General features: G+C 45.5%; 1 protein-coding gene across 4 annotated transcripts in view; it reads left to right on the forward strand.

The window, feature by feature from the left end:
* Positions 1–27,503, forward strand: part of rps6ka2 (ribosomal protein S6 kinase, polypeptide 2) — a 665,937-nt gene that overhangs the window by 588,466 nt on the left and 49,968 nt on the right. For 3 of the 4 annotated variants that reach the window (XM_068044824.1, XM_068044825.1, XM_068044823.1), the window contains 3 exons: positions 14,779–14,937; positions 23,684–23,845; positions 26,174–26,250. In XM_068044824.1, the coding sequence (XP_067900925.1) occupies positions 14,779–14,937; positions 23,684–23,845; positions 26,174–26,250 (398 nt within the window). The remainder of the gene's footprint in view (positions 1–14,778; positions 14,938–23,683; positions 23,846–26,173; positions 26,251–27,503) is intronic. The other variant, XM_068044826.1, reaches the window with a different exon arrangement.

The raw sequence follows: 27,503 nt of genomic DNA on the forward strand, positions 1-27,503 counted from the left end.
TGACTTTTTATTTCATTTCAGTTTCATTCTTATCTCTTTATTTATCCATGATGTTTTATTTATGGCTGGTTTATTCTTGTTTTTGAGCAGAATATATTTCTCTTGAACTCAGTTGATCACCTTTTTAAATATTTTCCACTGCTGTTCTTTCTTTTTGTCAATTTTTTCCAGTTTACCTTCTCTAGTTACATTCTCATCCCCTCAAAATTAGGCTTTTCTCCAATCTATTACTTTGGGCTTTTTCTGACATGTATCTTTCTTGATCAGAATTTTCAAACCTTATTTTGTTGTGATCACCTTTGCTGGTATTTCCCTAAATTACACAAACTACTGTAACCACACAAACTGAACAATAATTACGTAGAATAGAATTTAAAATATAGAAACAGACATTCAGCCCAACAGGTCTTTGATAGTGTTTCTGCTCCACATGAATCTCCTCCAACCTTACTTCATCTCATCTTATCAATATATCCTTCTATTCCTTTCTCCTTCATACACTTAACTAGCTTCCCGTTAAATGCATCTATGCTATTCATCTTAACTGCTCCATGTGATCGTGTGTTCCACATTCTAACCTCTCTCTAGGAACAGAGATTTCTTCTGAATTCTTTATTGGATTTAATAGTGACTGTCTTATATTGATGGCTCCGTCTTTTGGATTCTCCCACAAGTGGAAACATTTCTGTACTAAAATAATAGATATTCGTTTAGTTTAGTTTAGTTTAGAGATACAGCACTGAAACAGGCCCTTCGGCCCACCGAGTCTGTGCCGACCATCAACCACCCATTTTATACTAATCCTACACTAATCCCATATTCCTACCACATCCCCACCTGTCCCTATATTTCCCTACCACCTACCTATACTAGGGGCAATTTATAATGGCCAATTAACCTATCAACTTGCAAATCTTTGGCATGTGGGAGGAAACCGGAGCACCCGGAGGAAACCCACGCAGACACAGGGAGAACTTGCAAACTCCACACAGGCAGTACCCAGAATTGAACCCGGGTCGCTGGAGCTGTGAGGCTGCGGTGCTAACCACTGCGCCACTGTGCCGCCCCTATGTTCCCCCAGCCTACAACAGTGAAGGAAAAGATAAGGGTGAGAGACCTAGGTCACTTCTGTGCATCGCGTGCACATTGGTGGAGAACTGGGAGCAGGTTATATGACTCCTGCCATATAACATATTGTAGAGACACCACAAAGACAGAGAAAATACTTCAAAAATACAAACAGCAATCCAAATTAGATTTCCATCTTGGTTCCAATATTAATTCAGAGACATGTTGGGACCAGTGGGCAGGGGTGGGGAGGCTGGGGGGCTGGTGCTTGATATCATGTGGGAGAACCAAAAGTTCATTCAAGGTGTCTGTCAGTGGCATTTTAATGCAGTATATATTTTACTTCGGGTTTCCTGTCGATTACATGGCAATGAGTGTGATAAGGACCCACATGACGCAATCTCAATACCAGTTTTTAAAGATCCAATCCAAAGATGGAATTCGGAGGAGTTTGGAGTTGGATGCCAGAGAAGACAAGGGGCTGGATTTTATCGAGGCCTCGATGTCGGGATCTGTGGCAGGGGGGCATGAAGATTGTCCCGGATGAGGCCCACCACGGACCTCGACGCCGGCAGGGCCTGTGCCAATATTGCCGGCGGCGGCGAGGCCTCATCGCGGCCCCCCCAACCGCCTCTCGACGACGGAACCGTAATTTAAGTATTCAACTAAATTTGCCTACCTGCATTAATGAGTTTCCTGTCGCCTCCTGAAGTGCCACTGCAAACGTCATCCCAGCGGCTGGCACTGCCATGCCTTTGGATCCCTGTCTGTGGAAACGGGGTGCAACACTGGTGGGGAGGGGGAATGAGGTAAGTTTATCAGTGTGGGGGGAGGCGGGGGCGGGGGGGAGAATGGGGTCAAATGAATGTCAGGGGTGTAGGGGATGGTGGGAAGGGTTATAGTTGAAAGTTTATGCAGTTTGGGTGGGGGAAGGTCAGATTGTGAAAGTAAGTGTTTTTGGTGGGGAAAGTGCAAATAATTAATTTAATTGATATGGGGGTGGTGGGAGAGGGGCAAAAGAAATGTATTTATTTTCTTCCATTTAATTTTTCTTGCAATATTTAAATTTACCAATAGGGCTAACAGCCCTTTAAAAATGGCGCCAGCGCCTGCGCTCAGGGACAGACAGCCCATCTCCTCCATGTGATCGGGGGGGGGGTGTGGCCCATCCCGGCTATTTAAATGAGCTGCCACACTTGGAATCACGGCGGCTCTTTGGCGTGATTTCGGCGGCGGGCTTATAAAATTCAGCCTAAGGTGTGAGAATGGATTCAGGATGGTCAAAGGTTGTGCAGCTTCAATAACACCTCCCTTGATGTACTGTTGGGGTCAGTGAGGAGCTGCAATGAGAGATACCTTTCCCCAGTAATGGGAGGAAGAAACCTGCTGTTGACACAAAGAAGGTATGGCTGCAGGTGGCCCAGGAGATCAGCAGGAACATCCTGCCATGCATCTGGCTTCAGTGAAGGAAATGCTTTAATGACCGAAGCAGATCAGGAAAGGTGAGTACAGTGGCACATTTACCCACATCTTGCTGTACGCATCATCTCAGTCCCAACTCTGCCTTGTCAAGCCTACTCCATCCATCATTCCTCACAACCACTTGCCTTGCAAGCACACACATTCTTCTCCTCCAATGCACTCCCTCCCATCCCCATTTATCTACCCACTACTGCCACTTGCCCTCATCCTCTCCCTGATAGTCACCGTTATCAAATGCACTCTATCCATCAGATGAGCACATATCATTGTAGTCACTCATATGTCTGTTCTTCCCTCTATTACAGAACACAAGAGAGAGGGAGAGAAGCAGAGATGACCCTCCACAGATTTCTCAGCTAACAATTGCAGAGGAGGAAGCGCTGGAGATTTGTGGTGTTTCAGGAACCCTGACTGTCGGAGATGGGGAAGTGGGGATGTCCCAGCTATCTGGTGACGCAGTTAAGTGTCAGTCACCCACATTCCATACAACATTCAGTAATGTTGACTTGATTTAAAAAACAAGTGAAATATGATCATCGTCATAATGATAAGTTGCAATGGACTTACCTTGCAGGTACTAATTCATATCTTTTCTCTCCACCAGGGCCTTCACACATGCAGCAGGAGTCCATTGACCTGGTGAACAACGAATCCTCAGAAAAGCTAATTCCTTGTGAGGGTGTTACATCACAGGACTCGCAATTCCAAAGCACCAGCTCAGAGTCTCGCACTTTGGTGGAACCAGTAAAACAGTGACTTACACTTCACAAGTGAGCAAGAGCAGACAGTGGGGGCAGGAACAGCAGTGTAGAGTCTGGGTAGGATTTTCCCGGTGGGCTTCCGAACCCTGCAGTCAGGCTCAACTGTGAGTCAGGAGCCCGCACTGCGTGGGAAATAGTCACTCATTGTGATTTTTCGCAGAGGGGCCAATTAAACACCAGAGGGCGGGCTTGCCATCCAATTAAGGATGAAGGGCAGGGGCCTCAAAGCCGGAGGGCCAATTTGAGGCCTTCCAGTTTGAAAGGAGCAGCAGACTTTTTTGCATTCGTTCATGGGATGTGGCTGTCGCTGGCTAGGCCAGCATTTATTGTTCATCCTTAATTGTCCTTGAGAAGGTGGTGGTGAGATAACTTCTTGAACCGCTGCAGTCCTTGGGGTGTAGGTACACCCACAGTACTGTTAGGAAGGGAGTTTGAGGATTTTAACCCAGTGACAGTGAAGGCAATATAGTTCTCAAGTCAGGATGGTGTGTGGCTTGGAGGGGAGCTTGCAGGTGGTGGTGTTCCCATGCATCTGCTGCCCTTGTCCTTCTATGTGGTAGAGGTCGCAGGCTTGGAAGGTACTGTTGAAGGAGCCTTGTTGAGTTGCTGCAGTGCATCTTGTAGATGGTACACACTGTTGCCACTGTTCGTCAGTGGTGGAGGGAGTGAATGTTTGTGAATGGGATGCCAATCAAGCGGGCTGCTTTGTCCTGGATGGTGTCAAGTTTCTTGAGTGTTGTTGGAGTTGCACCCATCCAGGCAAGTGGAGAGTATTCCATCACACTAATGACTTGTGCCTTGTAGATGGTGGACAGGCTTTGGGGAGTCAGGAATTGAGTTGCAAAATTCCCAGCCTTTGACTTGCTCTTGTAGCCACAGTATTTATGTGACTGGACCGGTTCAATTTCTGGTCAATGGTGACTCCCAGGATGTTGATGGTGGGGGATTCAGCGAACCATTGAACGTCAAGGGAAGATGGTTAGGTTCTCTCTTGTTTGAGATGGTCATTGCCTGGCACTTGTGTGGCGCGAGTGTTACTTGCCACTTATCAGCCCAAGCCTGGATGTCATCCAGGCCTTGCTGCATCTGGACACAGGCTGCTTCATTACCTGAGGAGTCGAGAATGGTGATGAACATTGTGCAATCATCAGTGAACATCTCCACTTCTGACCTTATGATGGAGGGAAGGTCATTGATGAAGCAGCTGAAGATGGTTGGGCTTAGGACACTACCCTGAGGAACTCCTGTAGCAATGTCCTGGGACTGAGACAATTGACCTCCAACAATCACAACCATCTTTGTTTGTGCTAGGTATGACTCCAACCTGCAGAGAGTTTTCCCCCTGATTCCCATTGACTCCAGTTTTGTTAGGGCTCCTTGGTACCATACTTGGTCAAATGCTGCCTTGATGTCAAGGGCAGTCACTCTCACCTCACCTGCAATGGAAGCTAAGGAAGGGAGAGGGAACTTCAAAATGGAGGTGATAATCCCGGCCCCAGCGGAGGCAAAATAATCGAGCCCAAAGTAACCAATGGCTTTTTGCAGAGCCAGGCTACCACCAGACCTCCTCTACAGGGATGGTCTATGGCTGCTGTAGAGATGTCCCATGTATTGACAGGCCTTCCAAGCACACTGACCACAATTACACAATTGGGATGATGTTGCATGGCTTGGTGACGACACCTTCTTGCATGGGTAGAGTGGCTAGCACCATGGAACATCAATGCTAAAATCAAATGACTCCATGCACACCTTGACCATAGCTATGCAGACTCTGGATGCCAGCAAGTCTGCTAACTTAAATAGGATGACTGATAACTTGGCCTTGGCCTTACAGTGCGTCACTGATCTACATCAAGCTGTTTTCCTCCAGAGTGGCAGTAAAGTGCAGCTGGCCCATGAGAGGTATGATGGTGAAAGGTGACATGGAAGTGGGAACTCCACTTAAAGGGCTTACCTTTCTCACCCATTGCCCAGCCCACAGTCAGTACCTGACATTTTGCCTCCTGTCCCATTGGCCAATCTACTCCTGAATAAGTATAGTTGGAGCAGTCTTTGGCAGGGCTCTCATGGGGTCCAAAACCCAGAGGTTGTTGGCTCAGAGCCTCTTAGCAGTCAGAGTAGGGATCTGAGCAGCTTGTCTATACCTCTGCTGAAGCCACAGAGGTTGCAACACATAGAAGTGGAAGGGAAAGGAGGAGTAAAGATTTGTCGCATCTGTGGAGAGAGAAACATAGTTAACGTTTCAGATCTGTGACATTTCATCAGAAAGGTAGTTCTGATGAAAGGTCACAGACCTGAAACATTAACTCTTTTTCTCTCCACAGATGCTGCCAGACCTGCTGAGTATTTCCAGCACTTTCTATTTTTGTTTCAGATTTCCAGCATCCGCAGTATTTTGCTTTTAGTAAAGATTTGTATTTGCAGAGGTATGCACGTTCGGTGTATGAGAAAATGTTATGTTGCGAAGTTTCCATTCATTAGTAGAAATGCATACATTTTAATTTTCCCACATTCCTGTCTTGCCCATTTTTGTTTGCTGAGTGGCAAGTCGTCTTTTAAATTGCTTGTGATGAATGGGAAGACATGAATTGATGGGGACCAATAGTGGGGATGTGCAAGGGGTGGGTGGTTATTTGCAGGACTGCTTTGTGTCAGTGGCATTGGAGGAGGGAGGGGGTTGCGGAGAAATAACACTTGTATGTGCTTCTAACATCGGTGCAACCTTAGTGAACCTTGCATTAAAAATTGCATAAAAACAGAAAATGCTGAAAATACTCAGCAGGTCAGGTAACATCTGTGGAGGGAGAAACAGAGTTAACAGCCAGAATTTTATGCCCCACCCGCACCCCCGATATTTTACCAGCGGTGGGGGAGGTGGTGGCCGGCTGGCCTGCCCTTCAGCCAGTTGAGGCCCTTAAGTGGCCAATTAATGGCCACTTGAGGGCCTCTTCCCATCACCGCTGGTATTTTACCAGTAGCGGATGGGCAGTTTGCCACCTGGGGAGCCTGTCCAGTTAAACATGGTGGCCTCCTTGTGGGCTGGGTGGGGGGGGCCCTCCTGCTCAGGCACCCAGTGCCCCAAGGAGGGTCCCCCCAGCAGCCCCAACTGAAAGACCCCAACCCCCCTCCCCTCCCCTCCCCGTCGTCGTGATTTGTGATATAGCATTGATCGTAGTGCTCTTGGACATCATTGGCTTGGTCTTTGAGGGTGTCATAAGCGAAGGTTGGTGGGTACCCCTTGTTTCCTAACAGGCACCCCTTAAGTGTGCTTGTGGATCCAAAGGGGTCAGAGAGCTTGGACAGTCGCACGATGAAAGCATCATGGCTGCTTCCCGGGAATCTTGCATACACTTGCAGAAATATCTTTCTGTGGTTGCATACCTGCTGCACATTGAAGGAGTGCCTGCGCTTGTGATTGGCGAATACTCTTGGTTGATCGTGGGTGTGCAGATTGTCACATCTGTGTCGTTGTTGACACCCTGTACCTGTGGGAAACCAGCCAAAGATGCAGATCTGAGAGCCTGCTCATTCTGACTGGTGCCATCACAGACGAAGTGCATTTAATTGACAGCCTTGCCAAACAAGCCATCAGTCATCTGTCTGATACATTTGTGGACCAGAGACTGGGAAATCCTGGATATGTCTCTGACAGAGCCCTGAAAGGATGTGGAGGCAATAAAGTGGTCACTTTGACTGCCATGGTCAGCAGAGAGCAGGTTTTCTTCTCGGAAGCTGCAGAGATCTGCCACTACCTTTCATGACAGCCTGCGCCTCCTCAAGCACTGCTGTTCCGACATATCAAGGAAACTGAACCTCTACCTGTACACTCTGTGTTGTAGGTCGTACCTCCTGAGAGTTGCAGCCCTCTGCTGCTCCCCTCTCTGATGTCCAGTTGCTGGTCTCTCCACAGCAGGCTGCTATTGCTTCTGGTGATGGTCGTATTGCTTGTCTTCCAAAGTCCAAACTAAGTCAGCCAAGCCACCAGCTATCCTGATATGATTCGGAAAACCTCCAAAGTATAAAAAATAAACTGTCAGCAACAGTACTGTGAAAAAACGCTTTCCCACTAATAGGTAAGAAAGCAGCTATGAGTACTGAGTAGTTATTGCAGTATTTGCATGAGTTTTAATCAACTCCCTCAATTGCTGTAGTGTTCCCACCTTATTTTCAATGGCAAGTTTCAAGAAGCCTGGAAAAACTGTGGATGTGAAGTTAAATTTAAAACTGTGTTGAAATATTACTCCAATTGAGCGATTAACATATGTTAATAGGCAGCTTGCCTCTCCCAAGGGGGTTGCACACAAGCAGCCTAACACACTTGAGTTAAACGCGAAAGTCAGCCAGTTGGAGCTGGCTTCCCGTTGCACTTGCATTTTTGCCAGATTTAATCACTCCACCCACAGCAAAACCATCACACTCCTCCAGGTTACTGATCCCCACTATGGTTTCCAAGCTAATTAAAAGTCAGAACTTGGTGGTAGTGATCATAGTTCAGTTAGTTTTAATATAATTATGGAAAAAGACAGGGATAGAAAAGGAATTAAAGTTCTCAATTGGGGCAAAACCAACTTTACTCAGCTGAGGTGTGATTTAGTGAAAGTGGACTGGAAACAGAATAGTAGGAGGCATTCAAAGGGGAGATCCAAGGGGTTCAGAGTAAACATGTTCCCACAAAGAAAAAGGATGGGACGGCCAAATCTAAAGCCCCATGGATTTTTAAAAAATTTGTTTGTGGGACATGGGCGTCGCTGGCTAGGCCAGCATTATTGCCCTTGAACTGAGTGGCTTACTGGGCCATTTCAGAGAGCATTTAAGAGTCAATCACATTTGTGGGTCCAGAATCACATGTCAGCCAACAGATTTCCTTTTCTAAAGGACATTTTTGAATCAGATGGGTTTTTACAACAATGGTTTCATGGTCACCATTAGTCTAGCTTTTTAATTCCAGATTTATTAATTAAATTCAAATTTCACCATCTGCCGTGGTGGGATTCAAACCCATGTCCCCAGAGCACTAGCCTGCACCTCTGGATTACTAGCCCAGTGACATTACCACTGCACCACCACCTCCCCTGCAAAAGCCCCTGCAAGGAGCTTACAGGGTAAGATAAGGCAGAAAAGGAAAGATTGTGTCCAATACTGAGGACTCAATACTGCAGAAAGCCGAGAGGAGTATAGAAAGTGAAGGGGTGAAATCAAAAAGGAAGTTAGGAAATCTAAGAGAGGACAAGAAGGAATATTTGCAAGCAAAATTAAGGTGAACCGAAAGATGTTTTATCAGTACATTAAGAGTAAGAGGATAACGAAGGAAAGAGTAGGGCCCATAAAAGACCAAAACGTGTAGGGGCGGAAGATGTTGGTGTTGTTCTTAATGAATACTTTGCGTCTGTCTTCACAAAAGAGGAGGCAATGTGGATATTGTAGTTAAGGAAGAGGGGTGTGAAGTATTGAATGTGATGAATATAGGGAGAGAGGAACTATTCAAGGGATTTGCATCCTTGAAAGTTGATAAATCACCAGGCCAGATGAAATGTACCCCAGGTTGTTAAAAAAAAGTCAGGGAGGAAATAGTGAAAAGTCTGACCATTTTCCAGTCCTCTCTGGAAACAGGTGTGGTGCCAGAGGATTGGAGGACTGCTAACGTTGTATCTTGGTTTAAAAAGGGAGCGAGGGATAGACTGAATAATTACAGGCCAGTCAGTCTAACCTCAGTAATGGGCAAATTATTGGAATCAATTCTGAGAGACAGAATTGTGGTATATATTAACGATTTGAATGTAAGTGTAGGGGGCATGATCAAGAGGTTTGCAGACAAAACAAAGATTGGCCGTGTGGTAGATAGCGAGGAGGATAGCTGTAGGCTACAGGAAGATATCGATGGACTAGTCAGGTGGGCAGAAAAGTGGCAAATGGAATTAAACCTGGAGAAGTGTGAGGTGATGCATTTGGGGAGGTCAAACAAGGCAAAGGAATACATGATTAATGGGGAAATACTGAGGAAGTAAGGGACCTTGAAGTGTTATCACCTCAGATCCCTGAAGGTAGCAGGACAGGTCGATAAAGTGGTTAAGAAGGCATATGGAATCCTTTCCTTTATTAGTTGAGGTATAGAATATAAGAGCAGGGAGGTTATGCTGGAACTGTATAAATCATTAGTTAGGCCACAACTTGAATACTGTGTGCAGTTCTGATTACCTCATTATTGAAAGGATGTAATTGTACTAGAGAGGGTACAGAGGAGATTTACAAGGATGTTGTCGGGACCGGAAAAATGCAGCTATGAGGAAAAATTGGATAGGCTGGGGTTGTTCTCCTTGGAACAGAGAAGGCTGAGGGGATTTAATTGAAATGTACAAAATGGTGAGGGGCCTGGATAGTGTGGATGTGAAGAGCATATTTACCTTATCAGAGAGGGCAGTGACTAGGGGACATAGATTTAAAATGATTATAGAAAGATTAGATGGGAGATGAGGAAAAGCTTTTTCACCCAGAGGGTGGTGGGGGTCTGGAAGTGACTGCCCGACAGGGTAGTAGAGGCAGAAATGCTCAACTCATTTAAAAGACATCTGGATATGCACCTTAAGTTATTTTTTATTCATTCATGGGATGTGGGAGTCGCTGGCCAGGCCAGCATTTATTGCCCATCCTTAATTGCCCTTGAGAAGGTGGTGGTGAGCTGCCTTCTTAAACTGCTGCAGTCCATTTGGGGTAGGTAAAGCCACAGTGCTGTTAGGAAGGGAGTTCCTGGAATTTGACCCAGCGACAGTGCAGGAACGGCGATATAGTTCCAAGTCAGGATGGTGTGTGACTTGGAGAGGAACTTCAGGTGGTGGTGTTCCCAGGCATTTGCTGCCCTTGTCCTTCTAGTTGGTAGAGGTCGCGGGTTTGGAAGGTGCTGTTGAAGGAGCCTTGGTGCATTGCTGCAGTGCATCTTGTAGATGTTGCACACTGCTGCCACTTTGCGCCGGTGGTGGAGGGAGTGAATGTTTGTAGATGGGGTTCCAATCAAGTGGGCTGCTTTGTCCTGGATGGTGTCAAGGTCCTTGAGTATTGTTGGAGCTGCACCCATCCAGGAAAGTGGAGAGTATTCCATCACACTCCTGACTTGTGCCTTGTAGATGGTGGACAGGCTTTGGGGAGTCAGGAGGTGAGTTACTCGCCTCAGGATTCCTAGCCTCTGACCTGCTCTTGTAGCCACAGTATTTATATGGCTACTCCAGTTCAATTTCTGGTCAATGGTAGGCCCTAGGATGTTGATAGTGGGGGATTCAGCGATGGTAATGCCATTGAATGTCAAGGGGAGATGGTTAGATTCTCTCTTGTTGGAGATGGTCATTGCCTGGCACTTGTGTGGCTCAAATGTTACTTGCCACTTTTCAGCCCAAGCCTGGATATTGTCCAGGTCTTGCTGCATTTCTACACAGACTGCTTCAGTATCTGAGGAGTCACGAATGGTGCTGAACATTGTGCAATCATCAGCGAACATCCCCACTTCTGACCTTATGATTGAAGGAAGGTCATTGATGAAGCTGCTGAAGATGGTTGGGCCTAGGACACTACCCTGAGGAACTACTGCAGTGATGCTCTGGAGCTCAGATGATTGACCTCCAACAACCACAACCATCTTCCTTTGCGCTAGCTATGACTCCAGCCAGCGGAGAGTTTTCCCCGATTCCCATTGACCTCAGTTCAGCTAGGGCTCCTTGGTGCCATACTCGGTCAAATGCATGTCCGGCATCTGCGATGCTGGGGACTTCAGGAAGAGGCCGAGATGGATTATCAACCCAGCACTTCTGGCTGAAGATCGTTGCAAATGCTTCAGCCTTATCTTTCGCACTGATGTGCTGGGCTCCCCCATCATTGAGGATGGGGATATTTGTGGAGCCACCTCCTCCAGTTAGTTGTTTAATTGTCCACCACCATTCGTGGCTGGATGTGGCAGGACTGCAGACCTTAGATCTGGTTTTGGGATCGCTTAGCTCTGTCTGTCGCATGCTGCTTATGCAGTTTGGCACACAGATAGTCCTGTGTTGTAGCTTCACCAGGTTGACACCTCATTTTGAGGTATGCCTGGTGCTGCTCCTGGCATGCCCTCCTGCACTCTTCATTGAACCAGGGTTGGTCTCCTGGCTTGATGGTAATGGTAGAGTGGGGGATATGCCAGGCCATGAGATTACAGATTGTGGTTGAGAACAATTCTGCTACTGCTGATGGCCCACAGCGCCTCATGGATGCCCAGTTTTGCATTGCTAGATCTGTTCGAAATCTATCCCATTTAGCATGGTGGTAGTGCCACACAACACGATGGAGGGTATCCTCAATGTGAAGGCAGAACTTCGTCTCCACAGGTACTGTGTGGTGGTCACCCCTGCCAATACTATCATGGACAGATGCATCTGCGGCAGGCAGATTGGTGAGGACGAGGTCAAGTATGTTTTCCCCTCTTCTTGGTTCCCTCACCACCTACTGCATACCCAGTCTAGCAGATATGTCCTTTAGGTCTCGGCGAGCTCGGTCAGTAGTGGTGCTACCGAGCCACTCTTGGTGATGGACATTGAAGTCCCCCACCCAGAGTACATTCTGTGCCCTTGCCACCTTCAGTGCTTCCTCTAAGTGCTGTTCAACATGGAGGAGTACTGACTCATCAGCTGAGGGAAGGCGGTATGAGGTAATCAGCAGGAGATTTCCTTGTCCATGTTTGATCTGATGCCATGTGACATCATGGGGTCCAAAGTCGATGTTGAGGACTCCCAGGGCAACTCCCTACTGTATACCACTGTGCCACCACCTCTGCTGGGTCTGTCCTGCCGGTGGGACAGGACATACCCAGGATGGTGATGGCAGATTCTGGGACATTGTCTGTCAGGTATGATTCCGTGAGTATGACTATGTCAGGCTGTTGCTTGACTAGTCTGTGGGACAGCTCTCCCAACTTTGGCACAAGCCCCCAGATGTTAGTAAGGAGGACTTTGCAGGGTCGACAGGGCTGGATTTGCTGTTGTCGTTTCCGGTTCCTAGGTCGATGGCAGGTGGTCCGTCCGGTTTTCTTCCTTTTTATTGACTTTGTAGTGGTTAGATGCAACTGAGTGGCTTGCTAGGCCATTTCAGAGGACATGTAAGGGTCAACCACATTGCTGTGGGTCTGGAGTCACATGTAGGCCAGACCAGGTAAGGACAGCAGATTTCCTTCCCGAAAGAACATTCATGAACCAGATGGGTTTTTACAACAATCGACAACGCTTTCATGACCATTATTAGACTAGCTTTTAATTCCAGATTTATTAACTGAATTCAAATTCCACCTTTGCTGTGGTGGGATTTGAACCCATGTCCCCAGAGCAATACCCTGGGTCTCTGGGTTGCTAGTCCAGTGACAATACCACTACACCACCGCCTCCCCCTAAGTGCCATAATCTGCAGGGCTACTGACCAAATGCTGGAAGATGGGATTCGGTTGGGTGGCTCGCTTTTCGGCCAGCGCTGACACGATGGGCCAAGTGGTCCCTTTCTGTGCTGTAAACCTGCTATGATTCCATGATTCTATGAACTACCATTTTCTGATTTACACCAGAAAGGATTGGCCTTCAAGTATATTGAGAGGTTCCATTCCTCATTCTTCATTAATAACAAATATGTAAAGAAATAAATTACTTCTTTGGGAAAGTTAAAGTCCTACCTCTTCAGGTTGGAGATGTTAATTTTTATTTGAAGTTCGAAAGCAAACAGCTGGCATGGCAATGGGACTTTGGTACCATGGTTTATACATCATGATTCTAAAGTTGCCACAACAACTTGGAGAGATAGGTAACTGAATTGAAGGAAATGTTTTGGGAATCCTTGGTTCTTGCCCCCTGGGAGCGCAAGTTGGACATTTAGGAGCTCACTGCCCGCAAACCTAAATTTGCTATATGTATTCCCATTGACAAGGCTGCATAATGGACACACGGGGCTGAATTTTATTGGCATGCTGCACATCGCGGCAGCGCACTTTGAAGACAGCAGCCTACACGTGCGAAAGCGCCGCCGCTGAGCCCCCACAATACTTTGCGCGGGGGCTCATTTAAATGGAGGGGGTGGATCGGCTGCCCCTTATTGGGGGCAGCCGATCCATCCTTGGCAATGGATGCCATCCTTGGCATCCGGCAACACCGCACAGGCGCTGGAGCTATTTTTAAAGGGCTTCAAGCCCTTAGCAACAATTTACATTTTTAAAGGTATATTGCTTTCCATAAATAATTTTCCCATCCACACCCCCATGGTTTTTTTTATTGCCCTCTATTCAGAAAACATATTTTTTTCCCAACCCGCACTTTCCCCCCCAACCTTCTCACATTTGCCCTTCAACCCCTTCCCACCATCCCCACAGCCAATAAAAAGTGTTTTCCCCGCATCCCCACCCCCACCCCCACCCTGATAATTTCACTCCTCCCCCCATCCCAATAGTGTATCGCCTCGGAACGGAGTTCCGAAAGCGCGTGAGGTGCGGCTGGCCACCGGGACCAGGTGAGTTTATTTGTATTTTGTTTTAATTACATTTAAATATGGAAATGAAGGTCCCGCCACCAAGCAGCGGGGGTGGGGGCACACCGAGGATTCGCCCCCTCTGGTAAAATGCGGCGGGGGCTTCTCAGCGTCGGGGGTAATGGCGGCCCGTTTCCGCAAGTATTTTACGGGCCCCCCTGCCACAAACCCCGACGTCGAGGGGCTAGTAAAATTCATCCCATGACCTCATAAAATGATTAACTAAATAGAAGCACTTTAATAGTTGTCATCTTTATCTCCCACAAGGTTACTGATGATTAGTAGTGAGCTACAAGGCAACAACTCCAGTGAGCACACCAATAGAGTCCTGAATTGATTGCAATTTATTTGTTAGTCCTTATATAGGGAGCAATGAGACGAGTCTGCTCTCGCACTGGGGAGCTTCACATACAAGGAGTGCATTACAGAAAATCGAGTGTTTGCTGCTCATAATTTTCCAACGAAACCACAACATTACTCTCATAGTGTTTCATTTAATTTTTTTTAGTTTGTTGTGTTTTACTGTTGTGCAGCAGACATACTAAGCTCAGGAGAGCTCACATTACATTCAGTGAAATGATAATAGCAGTATATATGGCATTGGGGTCATAGGCACATGGCATCACATGCTAGTATTGCATCAATACCAGCCTCAATTCTCCTAGAATAAGATCAGAAAACATATTATCTTTTTAATACAATTTCGTTTTAATTAAATTTAAATGTGGAAATGAAGGCCCCGCTACCAAGCAGCGGGCGTGGGGGCACACCAAGGATTCGCCCCCTCTGGTAAAACTGTATCTTAAAAATTGCTCCATGCAAGGAATATGACCAGGAGGCTCTGATATATGCTATTTGCCCCGTGAACCTTCGCTGTGTTGCATAGTTCTTTTAAACAAACATATCTTGCCTGGTCTTGATTTTGTTTGTTTTGATTATTTAGGTATATGATGATGGAAAATATTTGTATCTTGTCATGGAGCTAATGAGAGGAGGAGAACTGCTTGATCGGATTTTACGACAGAAGTGTTTCTCGGAAAGAGAGGCCAGTGCTGTACTTTATACAATCACAAAGACTGTGGAATACCTACACTCACAGGGAGTATGTTCTAATTGTTAATCTGGCAGGTTTCAATTTCAGTGGTCTATAACAAAAGCATAGCGATGCACAGTATACATACACAGAAAATAGACTAATGAGAAAATGTAGATTTTCCTGGGTGCCCTGTGTCCAAGTACTGTCCTTGGAACACGCACATTTTCTGGGCAGCTTGCTTTCATGGCCTGGTTACATCCCAATGCAGGCCTGTCCCCTGGGGGTAGAACAGAAAAGTCTGCTGCTGCTGCTGCTGCTGCTGCAGCCTGAGAGGTTGAGGAACAGGAGCCAGAAGTCCCAAAGATCACTGGGTAAGCTGAAAGCATCTTGGCACCCAATTGGTAAAAATAATTTGTAAGGCAGAAGGGTCAGCACAGCCCAGCTTACCACATTTTAGTGGGAATGTTTGGCTTGTTCCGAATTGCAGGCAGAGATCATTTTCCAGCCCTTTGGAGAATTTCCATAAATTCCAGGGCTACATAAAGGGGATGGAGGCCCAGTGCTGCTCTGCGAACATCAGTCCCTTAAACTCTACAGTCTGTAAGAAACTAATAGGGTGTGAAGTAAATGTAACCCAGCAAACTTGAATGAAAGCCTGTTCAAGCCCTCAGCTGTAACCATGGAGAGGGTAAAATGAGGCTGATGGTTATAGAGGGTGAACAGTGGGCACTAATTGAAAGTAATATCTGTGTCCAAGGGATAACAAATATGCAAAGTATTTGCACATAATTGTGAGGGCAGAGAAAACCCAATAATAATTTAGTGCATGACCTCTTAAAGGACGCTGAGAAGCATTGGCTTATGGTGGAGAGGCACGTGGACACTAGGCATTTTAAGGAGACACTCACCTCCAACCGAAAGCAAGTATCATTAGGGGATTCTCATAGGATATGTGGGATGGATCCATTGCTGCCACCACTTCTCAGGAGTACCACTGCCCATTCTGAAAGTTGAAAAATTTTGCTCCGTATGTTATTACAGAAATCTAAGAAGAAATTAAGCTCTTACAATTTATACAGTTCCTTTCATGACCTCAGAATGTCCCAAAGTGCAATACAGCCAAGGAAGTACTTGTGAAATATGGGGCAAAATTTATGGGACTTACCAAGGTCAGGAACAGAGGTGGACAGGACCCAAAAATACCAGAACCGGCTAGCCTGGCAGACTTCCAACCCTGTTCTCAGCGGCAACCATTTTGGCCAAGGCTGTTTCGGGGCCTGCAGGGCATCCTGCTCCCACGAATTGGGCAGCCAATTAGACTAAGAGCCTCATTAAAGGCAATTAATATGGGCCAACTGGTATTTTCCAGTCGGCCTTCAGTTTCCCAATTCAATGGGGGCAGATCAACGTCCTGGAGGTGGGAATCAGCCACAGGCTGGCGTGCCAGAGGTCCAAGCAGGCCTATAGACAGTTCCTGCCTGCCTGGGTGGGGATGCAGCCAAAGGCCACCCTGTAGAGGGATTCTTTCCATTCCCACCCACCCCCACAGTGCTTTCTCTATCTTTAATTACATTTTTGAAAAAGTGGCTATGAGGGCAGCTTCCTGTTACTTACTCTCCAGTTACGTACCATTCATTGCAGCTAGGTGCTTCTCTGAAGCTGGAAGGTCTCTGATTAGTCCTCCAGTTTAGAGAACCCACCCACTGCCCTTAATTGGACAGGGAACCTGTCTCCATGCCAATTAAGAGGGCGCCCCGGTCAAAATCCCAATGTGACTGTGTCCCCTTGGGGACGGGTTCAGGACCTGGAAACAGACCTGGTTCCTGTTTCCTGCTGCCAAAGTGAAAAATCAGCACATGATCAGTATTGTAGTGTAGGAAACAAGGCAGCCAATTTGTGTACAGTAAGGCCCCACACGCAGCAATGAGACAATTGACATGATAATCTGTTTCAGAAATGTTGATTGAGGGATAAATGTTGGCCACAACAACAACTCTGCTTTTCTTTCTATGGTGCCTAGAGTTAAATGATAATACAGTACAAAAAGAGGCCATTCACCCCATCGTTTCTGTGCCGGCTCTTTGAACAAGCTACCCAATTACTTTCAATTCCCTCTTTCCCCATAGTCCTGAAACTTTCTGCTTTTCAAGTAAATATCTGATTCCCTTTTGAAAGTTAGTATTGAATATGCTTTCATTACTTTTCAGGTCATGCAGTCAAAATCATAACAGCTTGATGCATAAAAGTAATTCTCCTAATTTCCACTCTGAAATGACAGGGTTGTTAAATCCACTAGGCCTCGCTTTAATTTGTCATGCAAAAGACAGCATCTCTGACATTGCTGCACTGAAGTGCCAACCTAGATTTTTTGCTCACATCTCTAGACAAGAGCTTGAATGTGTGTTCTTTCGACAGAGATGAAAGTGCTACCACCAGGTGAACCAAGGCTGACTCTTGGAGATCTCTTAGAGGGGAACTTACATTCTGTGAGTTCCTTTACAACATTGATGTTATATTGAGGAGTGAAGACTACACAAATGACATTCAATTTCACATCGTGACATGAATTAATTTCCTACATTACAACAGTGACTACACTTTAAAGATACTTCATTAGTTGTAAAGCGGTTTGGGAGATCCTGAGATATTGAGAGGCACTATAGATATGCAAGTCTTTTTTTTCTTTTGGCTGTAGAGAAGTAGCCTGTATTTTCATAATGGAGAATCATTGGATACTACTTTAGAAATGTTTTACAATACAAACACTTCCTTTGTAGGAGGAAGGAATTGCAATCATAACTATATAAAGTACATTGTGTGGGATATGCATTTATATAGGTTTGTAAGCCTGGCACAGTGAGTTATGCAACAGTGTGATTTTGAGATTTGATGCCATGGGGGTTTAATGTATTCAGGTAATGCACTGGTTAACACATTTTCTAAAGTTCTTTGGCACGCTATTTTAACATAGTCATTAACATATTTATGGTCATTGGGTTAATTGAAACATTAATATGGTGAATAAAGGAATTTTATTCAAAAGTTAACCAGGGCACTGCCAGGGAATTTTTGCATCCCTTTTAATGCTGCCTAGTCTCCCTTGTTCACCTTTATCCACAGTATTACAATCCTGCCCCACTGCTCTCAAATATTTATATTCAGTTTTGCTGATCTGTCTTAAGTGACAGTACTTCATAGAGACATGATAAATAAGCATTCAACAGCTGTATCATAAGACTGTGGTAAACTATTATTACAGTACTATCATTTGTAATGAATATTTGGATGTGCGATGTGCCAGAACAAGAGGCAGAGACATCTCTTGTTTCAACAGTAAATATGTTGAAATATTTATACTAGGATTTTGTTTATCTGAAATTGCAATCTATTCTTAGAATGGACACACTAATTTTAAGAATGGAAGCTTAGAACATTCATTAACACTAGACTAGTGATTCTGAGCATTGAGACACTAACTATTTCATCATAAAATAGGAAGACATATGTTCAATTAGTTCTGACCTGAGTGATGCAAGAGAGGAGCTGAGAGAAGCCAAAGCAGCTTCCTACAAGGAGAAGGAAATATGTGGTGTTAGTACTGGATCATTATGGCACATGGCTTCTGCAGGTGTGGAGATCTGTTTTGGCTCATAAATAGCTTCTTTGCATTAAATTTTACATTATGGATAGTACTCTGCACTCCACAACTATGCAACATAACATATATAGGTGATGAAAAACAAACATTCAAATTTTCATTCACTTTACACTTTAAAGTACTTTACTACCAGGTTTCCCACTTTGGCTGGTGCTGCTAGGACACTGTCCTTTCACATTTTAGACCTGGCCTTGAATCCAGCACAAGGTGATGGGAAGGAAATCTCTGTCTGTTGTTGATGCTGGGATTGTTCCCACCATGCTTTAGATAACCCTGCAAACCAATGCCCTAATGTACAGGATCGTCCTGGTTGCTTGAGCATTAGGCAGCTTTTCACAGATCTCTGCTGTTCAGCTGTGAGGTCTTAATTGGTGTAACCCCAATATACAATTGGGTCCATAGGTCTGAGCATTGCCATCTGTACCTAAGCTCTCCTGGTTTAGGTAAGTAGAATGTGTGTCTTTGGGAAGAGAGTTGGAGGTATACATGAAAGCTGTGCAGTTTGGTACTTAAGATGATCCAGGTTACTTACCTACCAGAAAGCAGCCTGAATCCCACTGTTTCTGATTTGACGGATATTTGTAGACAAGTGGCTAAGCTGCCCGCCTAAATCCAGCAGAGTCTGAATTCACATATGCTAATTGAGGTACAGTGATGTAAGTGAGTCTCAACAGTTATTTTAACATGGGCCTGAGCAGGGATGCCCTACCGCTTTCCCACCAAGTGAACGCTAAGGTGAAGAGGATCTGAAAGCTGAAGAGGCCCTCCAAGTAAGATTTTATTATTGCTGAAAATAGACACATGTTGTCGAAGCTTTTCATATTGCACTCATCAGGACAATCTGCAAGAATACAAATGTAAGGGAAAACAACAACTTTATACTGTATGAGAAGAGAGTGCTGATTGGTTGGCAAGTGAACTCTGATTGGTAGAGGCATTGCCAGGGAGAATGCACCAGTTTGCGGTGACTGACAGTTAGTTGCTAAGCTTTGTTTGAAATTTAAACCAGGCAGCTTGACTCTGGTCAAGGCATTGCCCTGAGGAATGAACCAGCAAATGGCTGTCACTTATCTGTGTCATGCTGCTACTATGCAGTAGCAACATGTGTGGTGTTCGGCATTAACAGGATGCTGTCGTTAAGCCAAAAAGACATCCTGCCTTTACTCATTAACATGACTGATTTGTGTGATAGGCAGGACGTCTTTTTGGCTTGACAACAGCATCTTGTTAATGCCGAACACCACACGTGTTGCTACTGCATAGTAGCAGAATGACACAGATGAGTAATGTGATATATGAATTTCAGTGCCAGTGTGATGCGAGGTATATAAGCCGTATGTCCCAAAGACTGGCAGATCGTATCAAAAAACAGGTCCCTTCCGCTGTTTGCAACGGGCAAGGCACCGGCCATACCCAACCAGCCCATGCTTGCAAAAAGCAAAACACAGTGTCCAACATTAGATGTGATTCCGCCATTTGACAATATTTGCTAAATAATTGGCAGTGTGCTAAGAATTACGCTGATAACCAATTTAAGATTGTCAGTCGGGCTCGCTGTGTGGCGCATTTGCACGTACTGGAAGCTACTTATATTAATACAGAGGGCCCTGTTCTTTGCAGACAGAAAGAACATGTACAAACATTGCACCTGTTTCAGCTAAACAAAATAAGTGACAGCCATTTGCTGGTTCATTCCTCAGGGCAATGCCTTGACCAATCAGAGTCAAGCTGCCTGGTTTAAATTTCAAACAAAGCTTGGCAATTACTGTCAGTCACCGCAAACTGGTGCAATCTCCCTGGCAATGCCTCTACCAATCAGAGTTCACTTGCCAACCAATCAGCACTCTCTTCTCATACAGTATAAAGTTGTTGTTTTCCCTTATATTGGTATTCTTGGAGATTGTCCTGATGAGTGCAAGACAGAAAACTTCGATAACATGTCTCTATTTTCAGCAATACTCAAGTTCTGTACTACCAAACAACTATAAGATTTTATTTTTCTGTTGGGGCCAGGACTGGGCACCATGTGGAATGTTTAAGCTGCCTCTTGCCCCAAACTTCCCCTGGTCCCCCACACTACTTTTCTACTGCAAGAAACTCCCTGGAACCCCTTCCCAACACTTACTCAAGTGCCAGCAGGAGGCCAAGGACTGCATGATTTTCCAGAGGCTGGCAGCCCCTTCCCTCCCATAATGTTAATGAGACCTGGCAGTTAAATTTATCTTGGCCTCATACTACTCAAGCAGATGGGAGAGGAACTGAAACTGATGGTTTCCTGTTGAAAACCCACTGGTAGTTAAATTACTTCCCAGTGTACACAATATATCAAGCAAACAAAAATTCTGTGGATTTATGTTTTCAACTGAGGCTCAGTGGCAGCGCTCTTGCCAATGAGTCACAAGGTTGTGGATTTATATTCCACTCCAGAGACGTCAGCACAAAATCTAGACTAGCACTTCAGTGCAGTACTGAGGGAATGCTGCGCTGTCAGAGGTCCCGTCTGCCCTATTGATTGTACGTACTAGATCCCAAGGCACTATTTGAAGAAATATAGGGAGTTTCCCTGGTGTTCTGGACAATATTTATCCCTCAACCAACATCATTAAAACAAATTATCTGGTCAGTATTATATTGCTGTTTGTGGGAGTTTGCTGTGTGTAAATTGACTGCTGAGTTTCCTACGCTACAACAGTGACTACACATGCTTTGAGATGTCCTGAGGTTGTGAAAGGTGCTATATAAATGCAAGTTCTTTCTGTCTGGTTTATTTTGGAGATTGTTAAGTGTGTTGAGAGGTTTCCATGCACTCCATGGTTTCCAGCTGTCTACAAAGCTCCTGTTTGAAATGAATATTGACAATCTCAACCCAGTTCCAGCTAGATGTAGTCAGGAAGATGCTTGATATGAATATTTAAAATGTCACACTGGTGTAGCAGTGTCAAATCAGTGTTTTTCTTGGGGGGGAGGCAGTGCAGGGGTAAGGCAGATAGTGATTCATTCTATATGTCACCTATTTTATATCTCACCCATTCTATATCTCACTATTGCTATAGTTACCCTAGGCCTGCTTGATGCTGACTGTGGGTGCTCAAAATGAAAAATGTTTCATGATCCCTGGAACTGACATCCTTTACCCTGATAAGCTCTACAAAACAGTGTCGGGTAGAATTTCCTTTGGAGTTAAAATTCCTCTGTGGGTTATTTTCTGGTTAATACATTGGTATAAAATTCTCCTATGCGTTATTTAAAAAACTGTCATCAACTCATTTATTTTGAAAGAACTTGTTAACATGTTGAGGGTAATTTTCAATTTCATCGCCTGGGTGGTTTCTATAGGAAGCAGGCAATCTGTTCTGCCATATGTAGGCCAGAATTTTACTCTTGTCGGACGGGAACCATCCACTGACCAGAAAGTCTGTGGCGATTCCACTTCCGCTGGGCCTGGGGATTCAGACCACATTTTACGGTTCCCAGGCCCTTAATTGGTCTGAGGTGGGACTTCCACCTCATTGAGGCAGGAAGTCCCGCCTAATGGATCTGCCGGCCAATCAGCGGGGCGGCAGCTCTTAGTACCAGCAGCGCCACTGGGTGCGGTGGCCACTGCTGGGACTGCAACCCAGCTTCAAGAAGAAGAGGAAGGAAGGCCCTGGGAAAAGGTTAGTTTTGGGGCCTCACCGGGGGTGATCAGTCAGCCCCCGGCGAGGCAAGGGTGGGCAATTGGGGGGACAAGGGGCATGTTGGGCGTTGGAGGTAGTTGGGGCATTGGGGGCGGCCCTCCGTCAAGCAGGAGGGCTCCCCCCCAGGCCATCAGAAAGCCGCCTACTTTTAACAGGCGGCTTTTCCCGGGCCTGGGCCACCTGCTTGCCAAGGGTAAAATCCCCATGGCGGCGGGCGGAGGCCCTTAAGTGGCCGTTAACTGGTTACTTAAGGGCCTTGATTGGCCTGGGGTGGGCGGGCCGGTTTTTGCCACTGTCACCCTGCGTAAAACGGCGGCAGAGACAGGAGAGGACCGAGAAGGGTGCCCCGAGACTCCCACTCCATTTTATGCCGCCTCCCAACCCCCAGCCACCATCCTGCTCTTTTCTGGGGCATAATATTCTGGCCGTAGTGTTTGACTGATTAGTTTGATTGCTGAAACCTCTGGTTGGAGGTAGAGAGCAGAGTGGAATTGTGGGAGGTTTCTGGAAGCTTCCACATAGACACATGGGTCTGACTTTTATGCCCACTCAAAGAGCAGGATGGTGGCAGGGGTGTGGCATAAATTGGAGCAGGAGGCTTCGGGAGCCCTTCCCAGCCCGCTCCCGCCTCTGCCGCCACTTTACACAGGGTGGCGGTGGTGTAAAATAGCCCGCCAGCCCCAGGCCAATCAAGGCTCTGACATCCCACGGGGAGCCCTCATGATCGGGCACCCTGTGCCCGATGGAGGGCCGCCACCGATGCCCCAACCATCCAACATGCCCCCATCCCCCAATTGACCACCCTTGCCTCGCTGAGGCCCAACTGATCACCCCAGCGAGGGAACAAAAAATTACCTTTGTTCTGGGCCCCCTGACATCATCTTCTTCAAGCTGGGCTATAGTCCCAGCAGTGGCCACCACTCCTGGTGGCGCTGCTGAGGCAGTTAGCTGCCGGCCCGCTGATTGTCCCCTAAAGCCCGGCGACCCGCAAAATACGGGTCGGGTTCCCAGGCGAGGTGGAAGCGGGTTTCCCACTGACTTTTCAGTCGTGGCCAGCTCCCGTCCGCCCAGGGTTAAATCCTGGCCACGGTTTGGATTTTCTACAGAATTCTCGCACTGCTCTGATATGCCAAAATCTGTCAGGCTTTTATAGTTATTGTTAATGTGCTTTAAATAAGCCAGTTGGTTATTTAACACTGTGTGATATCTGCATTGCTCAGAGTTAAATTGGATATCAAAATTAAACCCAGCATAAACACAGCACCAGATTATTGCCCAGACGGTGAAGGTGAAAATTACTGACTGTAGACTCTGTACAAGACTGCCCAGCACTATATATCAGGGGTGATTATGGAATCCAGCATTCCCAGTAAAGAACAACACTCACAGGGAGCAGGCATCAGCAAATTACAGGCCTAAGCTTGATCATTTGTGATTTATGGTTGGTGATTCAGTGCAGCTTTCTCATTCCTGTTAGGTTGTTCATCGAGACCTGAAACCAAGTAACATTTTGTATGTGGATGAGTCGGGAAATCCAGAATCTATTAGGATATGTGACTTTGGTTTTGCCAAACAGCTCCGGGCCGAGAATGGCCTCCTAATGACTCCGTGTTATACTGCCAACTTTGTAGCACCTGAGGTAAGGGGTTTCACATTTCAACATGTTTACCTGAAGAGTTTAACAGGAACTCATCAATACTGTAAGCTGATGCATGTTTCCAGTAGCATTTTGTCCAGTCTTCTTGATATTCCAAACATATTCTTCAAAATATGTTCTATTTAGATAAGGATTGATGCATTCAAGTGCAATGGATCAGAAAAATAATAATGTTTTTGTCCTACTGAGGTCTTTTATAAAGCATACCATCAGATGCTTTTTCTGGAATTCATTACTCATTACTCTGTGGGAGTCAGCTTCTGTACAGTCTGGGTAAGCACTCAGGATAATGGGTCTAGTTTACAACATTTCTACACTTACAAATATAGGTATTCTATGGCATGAGTGACAAACAAAAATAATTACTTTTCAAATATTTTAAAGGCTAGAGATGCCAATCTATTTTGAGTGCATAGCAAAAAGTTGCATTTTGGGATTTTCAAACATTTTCTATGGAAAGGATTTGGATATGAGTAGTTCTGAAATGCTACTTTAAAGCTAAATTGAGTTCACAATGACTTAAAATAGATTTTTCAGTCACATGCTGGAGAAATGGGAATAAAGATGGATTGGTATGTTGATAAGTTTACCCAAGAGATAATGAGAAGTCATTGAAACTGACATTATGGCCCATACATTGAAACAATAAGGAATTCTTCATCTCACTTTGAGTGGGCATTCACAATTCACAAAGCTGGCCTAGGATTAGACATATGGTCAGGTTTCAGTGAGAAAGACTGTCTCAGGAAAGTAAATACATGTTAGCTCACAAAAAAAAGTCAGTGTGGCATATTTTCTTCTTTTGCTGACTGTAAAATAAAGCAACTTAACAAGTCATATCTAACCGTCTTTAATTGTAAGTGTTACTTTACCCACCTTTTGGAAGTTTGTGAAAGTGCATGTTTGGAGAATAATGGCATTTTGTTCATCTAAGAAGAATGTCTTATTATTACACAGCCTCCAGGTTATGTTATCATATGCTTAGATTGTGGGAAGCAAGAATAACTTTGATCATCAGGGTTGCATGTTTGTTATTGGGAAAGACTAGTGAAGCTAATTGCGGAGAATATCTAAAGCAGACCTGAAATTTGTAGCAGGGTTTACCAACCCTGTTTACAAACACACTGATACACTATATTTTTGAGACAGCAGAAGATATTGTAAGCACAGGGTCACAGTTGCAATTCCCATCTGACCAAGCTCAGTGCCACATCACACAGTACAATTACCCACTGAGCCATCAGGAGAGCTCCGAATTATTTTGTTATATAGAACATTACATTGTATGAAATTCATCCATGTACAGATTTCTTTTACATCCTCTGCATTACTAATCATCTCCTGAGAGATTTCCCCAGAAACAGGTCACTTGATACAAAGGGGCTTCTAAAGAAATGGGAGCCAGGGGTCCTAAAATATTTCCATAGGTTTTTCTGGAAGAATGTTAGTCATAAAGTTATTCCTTCAATTGAACATAGATATATAGGCCTGATATTTGGAGGGTGGAAGTATGGGAGCAGGGGCACATGTTTGTGGGAGGGGGTAAGGAGCTCCCACAAATAATGAAAATGCATAGGTCCTGCCTAATTCAATGGCAGGACCTCATCATTTTATACTCCATTTCTTGCCTGGCTATCAGACAGGTTGAGACTGCTGGGCAGGAAAGACAGCAGTAGAATGCTGCAGTTGGGGACCATTGGGGATGGGTTGGTGGGAGGAGCCAGACTGGCAATCAGGAGGGAGGGGAGACCAAGGGAGATGGCAGGGTTTGTGAGTGCAAGGTGGAGATCGGCCGATTGTGGCAGAAGATTTGCTCGAGGGGCCAGGGGAAGAGCACTCTTCTTGGCCCAGAAGCAGTGCTCTAAAAGGCCTGTAACTGCTGGATCCAGCTGCTCCCACCTTCATTTAGCTGCTAGGTTTTCCGTATTGTAGGAAACGTGGCCATCCATCATTATATTCAAATGGCTGCCACAACCAGAGGAACAGAACCTTATTTCAACATTATAATCACAGACACACTGCTCCCAAGCAGGTTACTCGGAAGCATCCAAACCTGTCACAGTTAAACTGTAAGTAGGCGCGCTCCTGGCAATTTGGGGTCAGAAGACGCACGTTTGCTGATGTATTAACTCAGTTCCCAACCGTCTTGCTCCTGTCGTGGGGGTGTTAAAATTCCTCCCACATATTCTGATGAGACATCATGGTTTTCCCAGCAATTTGGCTGAGTTAATTAAAATGAAAATTGCATTAATGATCCATTGTATTGCCTTAAGCTGAGTAATAAATAACTTCTTAACATTTCTGCAATAGGTACTCAAGAGACAAGGATATGATGCAGCCTGTGACATCTGGAGTTTAGGAATTCTACTCTACACTATGCTGGCAGGGTAAGGCAGCTATTGCTTTCATCATCAGAATGTGTGATTGACTGCCAGGAAAGTGAGTTAATTATGGAAGATATGCATGCAGCATGAGTTTTCAACTGTCTCCATATCCTTCCCTCCCCATCCCCCTCCCCCAAAGTGCATTGTTACACTACCATGGGTAGCTCAAATCTCATCACCTTCACCATATGTACTATAAATCCCCAGTCACGGAGAAAGAAGAGCAAATATGTAGGCAAATTTCTGAGACGTGCAAGGAATAAAAAAAGGGCAGTAATATTAACTGGGATAAAATCGCTGTAAAAGATACAGAGGACACAGAATTCTTAAAATGCATTCAGGCGAACTTTTTTTAGCCAGTACATATCAAAGAACAAAGAACAGTACAGCACAGGAACAGGCCATTCGGCCCTCCAAGCCTGCGCCGATCATGATGCCTGTCTAAACTAAAACCTTCTGCACTTCCGGGGTCTGTATCCCTCTATTCCCATCCTATTCATGTATTTGTCAAGATGCCTCTTCAACGTCACTATCGCACCTGTTTCCACCACCTCCCCCGGCAGCAAGTTCCAGGTACTCACCACCCTCTGTGTAAAAAAACTTGCCTTGTACATCCCCACTAAACTTTGCCCCTTGCACCTTAAACCTATGTCCCCTAGTAACTGACTCTTCCACCCTGGGAAAAAGCTTCTGACTATCCACTCTGTCCATGCCACTCATAACTTTGTAAACCTCTATCATGTCGCCCCTCCACCTCCGTCATTCCAGTGAAAACAATCCGAGTTTATCCAACCTCTCCTCATAGCTAATACCCTCCAGACTAGGCAACATCTTGGTAAACCTCTTCTGTACCCTCTCCAAAGCCTCCACATCCTTCTGGTAGTGTGGCGACCAGAATTGCACGCAATATTCTAAGTGTGGCCTAACTAAGGTTCGGTACAGCTGCAGCATGACTTGCCAATTTTTATACTCTATGCCCCGACTGATGAAGGCAAGCATGCCGTATGCTTTCTTGACTACCTTGTCCACCTGCGTTGCCACTTTCAGTGACCTGTGGACCTGTAGGCCCAGATCTCTCTGCCTGTCAATACTCCTAAGGGTTTTGCCATTTACTGTATACTTCCCACCTGTATTAGACCTTCCAAAATGCATTACCTCACATTTGTCCAGATTAAACTCCATCTGCCATTTCTCCGCCCAAGTCTCCAACCGATCTATATCCTGCTGTATCCTCTGACAATCCTCATCACTATCCA

Source organism: Heterodontus francisci, chromosome 13 (genome assembly GCF_036365525.1).
Source record: "Heterodontus francisci isolate sHetFra1 chromosome 13, sHetFra1.hap1, whole genome shotgun sequence".
Lineage (NCBI taxonomy): Eukaryota > Metazoa > Chordata > Chondrichthyes > Heterodontiformes > Heterodontidae > Heterodontus > Heterodontus francisci.